The sequence below is a fragment of the Castanea sativa genome, chromosome 8, assembly GCF_040712315.1.
Source record: "Castanea sativa cultivar Marrone di Chiusa Pesio chromosome 8, ASM4071231v1".
Classification (NCBI taxonomy): Eukaryota; Viridiplantae; Streptophyta; class Magnoliopsida; order Fagales; family Fagaceae; genus Castanea; species Castanea sativa.
The window spans coordinates 12,161,041-12,170,577 of record NC_134020.1 but is presented as its reverse complement, the minus strand read 5'-3'; the positions used below and the strand labels follow the sequence as shown (position 1 = coordinate 12,170,577).

At 35.8% G+C, this 9,537-nt stretch overlaps 1 protein-coding gene across 1 annotated transcript; it reads right to left on the bottom strand.

Annotated features, from left to right (window-relative positions):
- Positions 1–6,453: 6,453 nt before the first annotated feature.
- On the bottom strand, positions 6,454–7,893 carry LOC142605884 (uncharacterized). The gene is made up of 4 exons (XM_075777311.1): positions 7,182–7,893; positions 6,869–7,004; positions 6,599–6,727; positions 6,454–6,475 (listed from the first exon to the last, which is right to left on the bottom strand). Exons 1-4 carry the CDS (start codon positions 7,891–7,893, stop codon positions 6,454–6,456), a joined length of 999 nt encoding a protein of 332 aa, XP_075633426.1.
- Between the last annotated feature and the right edge of the window lie 1,644 nt (positions 7,894–9,537).

Sequence of the window (9,537 nt, the reverse complement as noted above, 5' to 3'; positions counted from 1 at the left end):
GCATACTAGTGTGTGTGTAAGTTTAGAATAAAGTGTTGAAATTATTTTTAATAAGGTTAAGACGTAAGACACAACGATAGGAGGCCAACCTTAGGGTTAGGCGATCTTGGGTGACTAACACCTTCCCAAGAGCATACCTAAACTTTGAACTCATACTCTGGCAATAAGATCAAAGGTCCTTCTTCGAAAGGACGCTATACATATGGTTCCTATACCATTGCAAAAACTAGGTGGCAACTCCAACCCCTTGTGTCCACAGTGGTGACTTCACAGGGGATTGTGAGTTTAATCCTATGTGTCCTATGTCTTAACCTTAATAAAAACTATTTCAATATTTGTTTGTAGACACATCACTTGTTCTCTTTTTGTCCCTTAACCTTGGTTGGTAATGAGTGGGAAGGTGGAAGGCTCCATCTGGGCCCAAATCTTCCGAAGTTCATCCCACCAACTCACAATTGGTGTCATCGCATATAATGGGCTTTCAGTACATTAAAGGTTTGCTACCAATCCACTATAGGGTCCACTTAGGCCCTCGGTTGGAATCATAGCCCACCTAGTTGTGAGTGACCTACTTATCTATCCCTTTAGCCTTAAGAAGCCTAGCCACACTTGGGAGATCCTAGACCCTACCACCAAGGATACCTTTTATATGCTTGTTTGTTTAATCATATATCATGTGTTCACCTAATTCTAAAGGAAAAATAAAAGATGTAAAATATGGAAGGGATGACCCTAAAGTTATGGTATGCCCTAAGATGTCATGGAATAAAAGAAAAGAAGCTCTCACATTTAAGAGGCTTGTCTCTAAATCCAAAGGTATATCTTAACTTGAAAGGTTCATAAAACCATAGCCTAATTGCTATTATAGGCCCAAGTGGAAAAAAGCCCTTTTAAAAAAGAGGACTTTGGGCCTAGGGTAACAAATATGCTATAGACTTAGCATCCAAAATCCTACAAAGCCAATGTGAACTTTTCTAATTTTGGGCCTCCTTGTTGCATGCCTAGGCCTAAAGTAATGAGAACTTCATAGACTTTGAGAGGAGGGCTACAATATATTCTAGCTAAAGGGCTATTTAAAAAAAAAGTGAAATGATGAATAAAAATGAAAAGCCCAAAGGTGATGAATACATTGTAAGCCCATGTTTGAGACAAAGGGTTGAAAATTTCTAAGTGCATTCTAATGAAAGCCCATGAGAGTAAGATGAGAGCTTTATTGTAAATGGGCCAAAGCCCAATGAAACAAGGGGCAAAAATCCATGAAAGGGAAGGGAGTGATGTTGTAATTAGGCATTCATTAAAATGAACTTAAGAACTTTCTAAGGACATCTTAAAATTGACAGGAACCTTTAATTGGGACATGAGCTTAATGAAAATGGGACTTCTTTTCAGGCATCATTGCACCATCAAAGTCAAGAAAACATGTCCCCACTCCTATTTGGATTTGATAGAAAGGAAGGCGCTTGATCAAATTGAGGACACACACCAAGAAGAGGAAGCAACCTTTCAAGAAACAATGACTACTTTAGTTGAAGATTCAATGGCACAAAAGATCCTTAAGGCCTTGGATGAACATGGAGAGGCCCTTAAGAAAATGGGAGGGCACCTCACTAGGTTGGAGGAATCTAAGCTCAAGAAATCCACACATGTGGAAATCCATGATGATGAGGAGGAAGTGGAAGGATGGGACAAAAGGACAAAGTGGTATATGACAGGAACAAGCAATTTGAGAAGCTTACCACGAAAACCGTAGCTATAAGGGAAGAGATGGAGAAAATGCAACTTGGCTTCCGTAAGGCGCATGGAATGAATGATTACCTCTATAACATAGGGGGAGTAAGTTCAAAGGCTTCTATTGAATTGCCTCTGAAGTTCAAGATCTTCGATGTAGAAAATTTTGATGGGACTGGAGATCCAAAGCAACACATAAGAAGATACCTAAGCATTGCTAAAATGAAAGGGCTAGATGAGAGGCAAACTTTTCATGCATTTCCCCTCTCACTCACGGGAGGTGCATCACGGTGGTACTACAGCCTTGATCCAAGCAAAGCTAAGGTGTGGAATGAACTAAGGGAGTTGTTCGTGGACCAATTTATCTTTAACACCATGATTGATGTGACTCTAAGGAATTTGGAGACTACCAAACAAGGTGTGGGGGAGACATTTTCCGGATACATGACTATATAGAAGACCAAGGCGTCTAGAATGGTTAATAGGCCAAATGAGAACGACCAAATTAACATGAACATCAAGAACTTGCTTCTGGCTTATAATAGTAGGCTTTTGTCATCGCCTATTAGTTCATTTGGAGAACTATGTGATTGTGGAACAAGAATTGAAGATGCTTTCAATAATGGACAATTAGATAAAGGGAAAAGCAAGCCTTCAACCAAGAAAACATATGAAGGGGGAGCAACCACCACTAAAGCACCCAATCACATAAACGTCAGCGCCAGCATGCCCCAACAAACACTAACCTATCCAAAGAAAGCTCGCCGAGAATTCTCCGACTTAGGAATGACCCTCACTCAAGTGTATGAAAATCTATCCTCCAAAGGATTTATCAAACCTTTAGACCCATGCCTAATCCCATACTTCCCACTTGGAACCTCAATGAATATTGCCTCCACCACCAAAATTCCTGTCACAAAACTGACAATTGCTTCCATCTCAAACATGAAATACAAGACCTTATTAACAATGGAACCTTCCCAAATCCCAACATCATCACCAAACCCAACATTAGAAAGAACCCTTTGCCCGATTACCATAGGGCCCCTCCTCCATATCAAAATTAGGTGCAAATAGATGAGATTGAATGGGATTGCTCAAAGTTGATAGTGTAGGAAAATTCATGTTTGTATCCCATACAAAACATATGCATCGGAAAAATAACGGATCTACTTCATTCATAAATGTTAGCATGTAGTATGTAAGTTTCAGGACTTAAGAACAAGAGAGTATACCTTGGTGTGGTGAATTTCAAAAACAAAGATCAGAAACACTTGGGAACACTTTTAATCTTCAATCCAATTCTACTAACGTCCAAGAAGTGTGGTCTCTTAATCAGTTTTCCAAAGGAGAATGTCAAAGTGTCTAACACTTCTTACACACCATTTCACAATAGTGTTGTTACTTTCACACACAAAAAATTCTGTATGTTTCTCCCTTTGTATCTAACTGATTATCTAATTGGGCTGGCCTTTTGGGTCTTTCCAATTGGGCTTAAGTGTGTGGCTTGGAGTGGGACTAAAAGGGACCAATAAGACATTAGCTCCAACGGGTCTTGGGCTTTTCTGTTAACTCTTGACAAGTCCAAAGTAACCATTAACTATATTTAATACCACTATATAAATATAGTTGCACTCTAGGCCTTATTTATATATTATATCCCAATACTTTATTGTACATGCAACCCCTTTATAAAATATTCGTAGTAATACAAAGTCATGAATATAGATTGCCACTTTGAAGATTACTACATCTTAATTCCTTGAGTACCTGGTTTAATCCTTTAAAATTATTCATCATATATTTATGAAATCCAATTTCATAAATATATACTTTAGTAACTTCTTACTAAAGTGGTTAGGCCTAATTCTCTGAATAACTGAACCCATTAAATTTATCTCAAGGGAATATTTTGTATCTCCATTAAGAGACTACGAATTCCATCTTGAGAATATATATTCCATCAACACTAAATGTGATTACCCAACATACTGAGATTTTGATCGTTTCTTTAGATCTCGCTCCTGATTTATCAAAGTTTTTCCTTTTCAGATTCTACCTCTTTGATTTCTTTCCTTATTTGAAGCTTCCAATCATGGTAGGCGATCCAAGCACTCCAGCTGCACCTCCTTAGACATTTAAGCATGGTCCTTTAGCTTCACTTAATTCTAGTTTGACCTCCATTCTTTCACAAATTCCTATAAACTCATCTTTCTCACATGATTTCTTGAAAGTAGAAAATTACACACAATGAATGGAATCCTTTTCAAGAAATTATGTAAAGATAAATAATAGGGACTAATGCAAATCATGACATAATTATACAAATTAAGCATAGTAATAAGGAGATAACGCCCACAAAAATATATAAGTATACATTTTAAGGCGTTATCACACCCCCCCAACTTAAATCTTGCTAGTCCCTAGCAATCCACAAAGCACCCATGTCTACTAAAAGTGAAAAATTAAAACTAAAATACAAGCCACTTTTGTAGGCTACACGACTGCACTTCCCATGTGCAGCAAGTCTTTGAACCCTTAGGCCACCCTAGTGGACGAGTTTACTCTCGTGAGGGTTTGCAGTGACTCTGCCCATAAAAGTCAAAGGTTTCCTAAAAATTCCTGCAGCAAATGTTAGTTAGCTTTATCATTATATCATACAAATGAACTTTCAATTTTTGAGTTGGGATACTATTCATCATATTAAAGAGTTTTTACTAGCTTCACTTTTGGAGTGTGTGTGCATAGCCCATCCAATCAAACCGGCTTTTCCAAACATGCATAGACCAAGAATAATCTAGATTAGAGCCTTTACTCCAAAACCTCTCTTAAGTCATCAACACTCTGAAAGAACACACATAGAAGTAATGGTTTCTCTCTTCAAATCACATGTGAACAAAAAGGAAAAAAGAAGTTTTAAGAATATCACATGTGTATACAAAAATAGCCGCTAAAACAACGAAAAAAGATCTCTTGGAATGGATGTTGAATTCCTGGAAACATGAGGTTAATACCATTCTTATCCCTAGTTTTTATCCCAAACACATACTAGCCATGCACCTTTAGAGTCAAGTAGGACTTTAAACTCAGTGGTAGTATAATCTTATGAAGGCAAACTGCTCTCTTTGAAATATGAGGTATATGAATCAAATGCAGAAAATTCAATCCAAACCCAACTCATAGCAATAAAAACCAACTTAAATCAAAATAACCTTTACTCAACCATATAACCCTTCTAAAATACATGAAAGATGTGTAAGACACCAATACTTTATTGATTGATTATGTATGTCTCCTCTTTCTTTTTCTTTTTCTCTTTTTTTTTTTTTATCTTTTATTTTTTTATTCTTTTATCTTTCTTCTTCTTTTTGATTTTTTTTTTGAAGAAAAGAGAGATAATGGTGCTATCTAAACACATCAATTGCTCAAAACCTGAACCCCTATGAGAATACCCATAAATAAAAATGTTTTGTAGTATTGTAGAAGTATTTCTCATGGCTCAAATAATGGTGACAATGGTTAATGTAAAGGTAGGCTGAATATTTGTTTAGCTGGTGACAAAAAATTGGGGGTTTTAGGTTCTCATCTCCTAAAATTCCACATAAACCAGCATGCCTAAAGACAAAAATTAGTAGGATCATGGTATATCTCCCCATAATGTTTTCAATAGTTAACCAAAAAATATAGAGATCTTTTACAAAAATTGAAGCAAATGAGAGAAATCTAAGAGTTCAAACAAAGATATACTTTCACAAAGAAAAGTAAGCCTCAAGAACTCTCTATATGGGTTGAGTTTCAGCTTATATCTAGCTTGTTCATGATCCATGCATATCCAACATCCAACCGTCCGCTAACCTAGCTATTGTGCTCAAAAGTTTCCAATTGTGCTATTCAAGAAAGAGTCTTAATATAGCAAATAGTATAACCAACTTAGCATTATTCATTCCATCACATGATATAAAAATAAAGCTTATAACTTCTGCATTCAAATTCAAGGTTTTTTATTTTATTTTATTTTATTTTATAATTTTTAGAATTGAAAAGTTGCAACCAAAAAGAAAGAAAAAAAATCATGCAAGGTGCAGCAAAATGCGTAGACCTCTCCCCCCAACTAAAATATTGCATTGTCCTCAATGTATGAAAGCCAAAATAAATTCAAGTATAAAGGGAAGAAGTTACATTAAGCATTTAAATTGTTTTTTTTTTTTTTTGAAATTTCTTTCAAACCTGCAAATGTTAGCTCACAAAAGAAAAATAATAACAAAACAAAAAACAAAAAAACAAAAAAATAAACAAAAACAAAAACAAAAGCCAAAAAGAAAAAAAAAAAAGAAAGAAAAGAAAATTAAAACAAATATAGTACAACTTCATAAGGCTCTTTTAGAGTTCACGTAGCATCCTAATAGGCAGGGATCTCAAGTGACATAATCTCCTCTTTCTGGTATAACTACCCCTAAATATGGTTTTAACATTTGTCCATTTATTTTCAAAATTCTACCATCCCTAGGGTCCTTAACTACTACAACTTCATGGTTAAACAGTTCCCTTACAATGAAAAGGCCATCCCACCAAGGTTTTAACTTGCCAGGGCCTAAATATGCATATTTAAGACCACTGGGCAGTGACTTAAGCTCCAGCTGTGGTGCCTCTTCACTTGAATGCACGAACTTTTTTTCATTTTTAGTATCTCCTCAAAGCAAGGCTTCCATCCTTTATTAATTGCTATCATCTGTTGTTCTTCCAAAACCTGTGAGGAATCCAACAAAGAAATATTTTCAGATACATGAATATCACATTCTAAATCATAAGAACCAACAAAATTATTAAGAAGAGTTTCAAGAGGATCAGAAAAAAAAAATTCTTATTAAACTCTTCTTGAACCACTGCCTCAATGAGGTTCACATAGGCATAGTCATCATCCTCGTGTGGTTGTTTAGCCACATGAAATATGTTTAGCTCCAAAGTCATGGAACCAAAAGTGAGTTGCATTATTCCATTCCTGCAATTAATTAAAGCATTAGTTGTAGCAAGAAAATGTCTACACAAAATAATAGGGGTATGAACACTAGGATGTAAAACATGTTGGTAATCTAGAACAATAAAATCAACAGGATAATAAAATTGTTCAATTTTCACCAACACATCCTCAACAATCCCTCTCGGTTCCCTTATAGAGTGATCAGCCAACTGTAAAGTTATTGAAGTAGGTTTCAACTCACCAAGTCCAAGTTTTTGATATACACTGAAAGGGATCAAATTAACACCTGCCCCAAGATCTAGCAATGCATGCTCCATGATATAATCTCCAATAGTACAAGAGATTGTTGGACAACCTGGATCCTTATATTTTTTGGTGGGGTCTTATGTTGGATAACTGCACTTACATGTTCTGTTAGGAATACAGTCTTCTTCACATGATGCTTTCTCTTGATGGTGCATAGATCCTTAATTACCTTGGCATATGCAGACACTTGCTTGATAATGCAATAATGGCAAATTTCTTTTGACTTGATGCAAATGCTCTAATATCTCAGATGCGGTGTCCAATTTCCTAGGTAATTTTAAGGCTTGTGGAAATGGTGGAGGGATTGGACATTGTTCAATGTCATCAAGCCCAAGTGACTCAGTTTCAACCTTCTCTTTTTCAACTGAGGTCTCCTTAGATTTCTTAGTTATTAAAGGAGCACTTATATCAATCTCTTTACCACCCCTCAAAATGGTCACAGCTTTTACTTCCTCATGTTTATCCTTAGAGCCAATTTTTAGATTTTGATTGATGGGATTGGGTTGAGTTTGGGAAGGAAGCTTCCCTCTCTCTATCCCACTCAATGAATTTGTAAGCCTAGTTATATGACTCTTGGTCTCTCTTACCTCTTCATCTAGCCTAGTGAGCATGGATTCAAACTTTTGATTTTGCTCACTTTGCTTTTGAATGAAAGTATTAAGTGCATCCTCCAAGGAAGTTCTAGATGATGATGCATGTGGTGAATTAAAATTCCTTGGAGCAGGAGGATTCAACACATTGTCACTCTTATAACTCAAATACGGATGGTTTCGCGAATTTGGATTATAATTATTAGAATATGAAGAATTTTTTAGCCAATATGAAGTGAATGCATGTACTTGTTCTTCTGGCACATTTAAACTGATGAAAGTGATGCACATTCATTTGTAGCATGGTTTATCTCATGACAGATTTTACACACCTCCATTGGGTCCTCTCTAAAGGTAGCACTAACACTCTTACTTCCTTTCATTTTGAGTGCCTCAATTTCTTTAGTTAACATGCTGGTTTTTGCACTCATGTTATCATCTTCCCTCAACTTGAAAACACTTCCACTAGAAGTGGTAGTGTTAGTTCTAGTCCTATTAGTGGAGTCCATAGGGTTAGGTCCAGTCTATGTGTTAGAGTTTTTAGCTATCTCATCAAGATAATCCACTGCATCTTCGGGTTCTTTTTGTAAAAAGTCCCCTCCGCATGAGAGTTGAACAAATTGTCGGTCCCTAGGTGTAAGTCCTTCATAAAAATAGCTAACCAACCTCCAATCTTCATACCCATGAGTTGGGCAGAAATTGAAAAGATCTTTGTACCTTTCCCAAGCTTGGTATAAGATCTCATTTTCTCCTTGGACAAAACTAGCTATCCTTCTTTTTACTTACTGGACTTTGTGGGGAGGAAAATGTTTCTTAAAAAACTCTTTGGCCATCTCCCCCCAACTACCTATAGACCTAGGTTTCAAGGTGTAAAGCCAACTTCTTGCCTTATCCTTAAGAGAAAAAGGAAAGAAACGTAACTTAGCAATCTCAATAATATTTTGTGCATAAAAACTACTAATTACCTCTTCAACAGCTCTAACATGGACGTAAGGATTTTCATATTCTTGTCCCCTAAAGTCAGGAAGTATTGTTAATAACCCTTGTTTCAATTCTACATGTGGTGCATTAGGAGGAAACATGATGCATGAAGGAACCAAATTTTGTGTGAGATGCAACAATTCATACATAGTTCTTCTATTCTCCTCATGATTATTACGTATTCATCACCCATGATTGATGAAGAAGGTGAAGGTGAAGGTGTGTCAAAAAGATTACCAAAGTATGTTTCAAAAATTTCTAATCTGCCTCTCTCATTTCTAACCCAAATGCTCATGCAACAATGAATACACAATCAAATAAAATAAAATAAAAACAAACAGAAAAATAAAAACAAAATAAGGAAAAAAATGAAACGAAGTTACCAATAGAAGAATTTCCACCGGTTGTGTTTTGCTCCCGAAAATTTCCTCTGAACACGCAGCAACTCCCCGGCAACAGCACCAAAATTTTTTGCTCACTCCTAAGTGCAGGAGATCGTAGCAATATAATTCTCGGAGTACCGAGGTTAAACCACAAGGAGTGGGGTAAATTCAAAGACAATATAATTAAATAACAATTTGGGTGATGAAGAAAAATACTTTTGCTTGGTGATTGTTAACAAGAATAATAATAAAAACTGATTTAAATCAATAATGTAAATACTAGGGCATCAAGGTGTTTCCCTATATTGATATGAGATTCTTTGTAATCTAAGAAAGTATCTATTTCATAATTTATTGTTCTTATACAATTAAAAAATTATGATTCGGTTGAACTGAGACAATTCAAGAACGCATGATATACTCGATTAATAATGCGGTTAGAAACGTTTTTCAGAAAAACCCATTCACTTTAAAATCTGATTTCTATTTGAAACTATTAGAAATTCATCTAAACAATAAGAAAAACATGATTGAACTTATTGAAAGCATGGAAGAACTAATACATCAAAAG

What these genes read in the sequence shown, in the direction of transcription:
- LOC142605884 (XM_075777311.1), bottom strand. Translation starts at nt 7,893, where the DNA reads ATGTGCATCACTTTCATCAGTTTAAATGTGCCAGAAGAACAAGTACAT. An exon ending in AAGTGTCTGCATATGCCAAG is followed by an intron (nt 7,005 to 7,181) that starts GTAATTAAGGAT and finishes ATGCATTGCTAG; the next exon opens with ATCTTGGGGCAGGTGTTAAT. An exon ending in AGAGGGATTGTTGAGGATGT is followed by an intron (nt 6,728 to 6,868) that starts GTTGGTGAAAAT and finishes AATTAATTGCAG; the next exon opens with GAATGGAATAATGCAACTCA.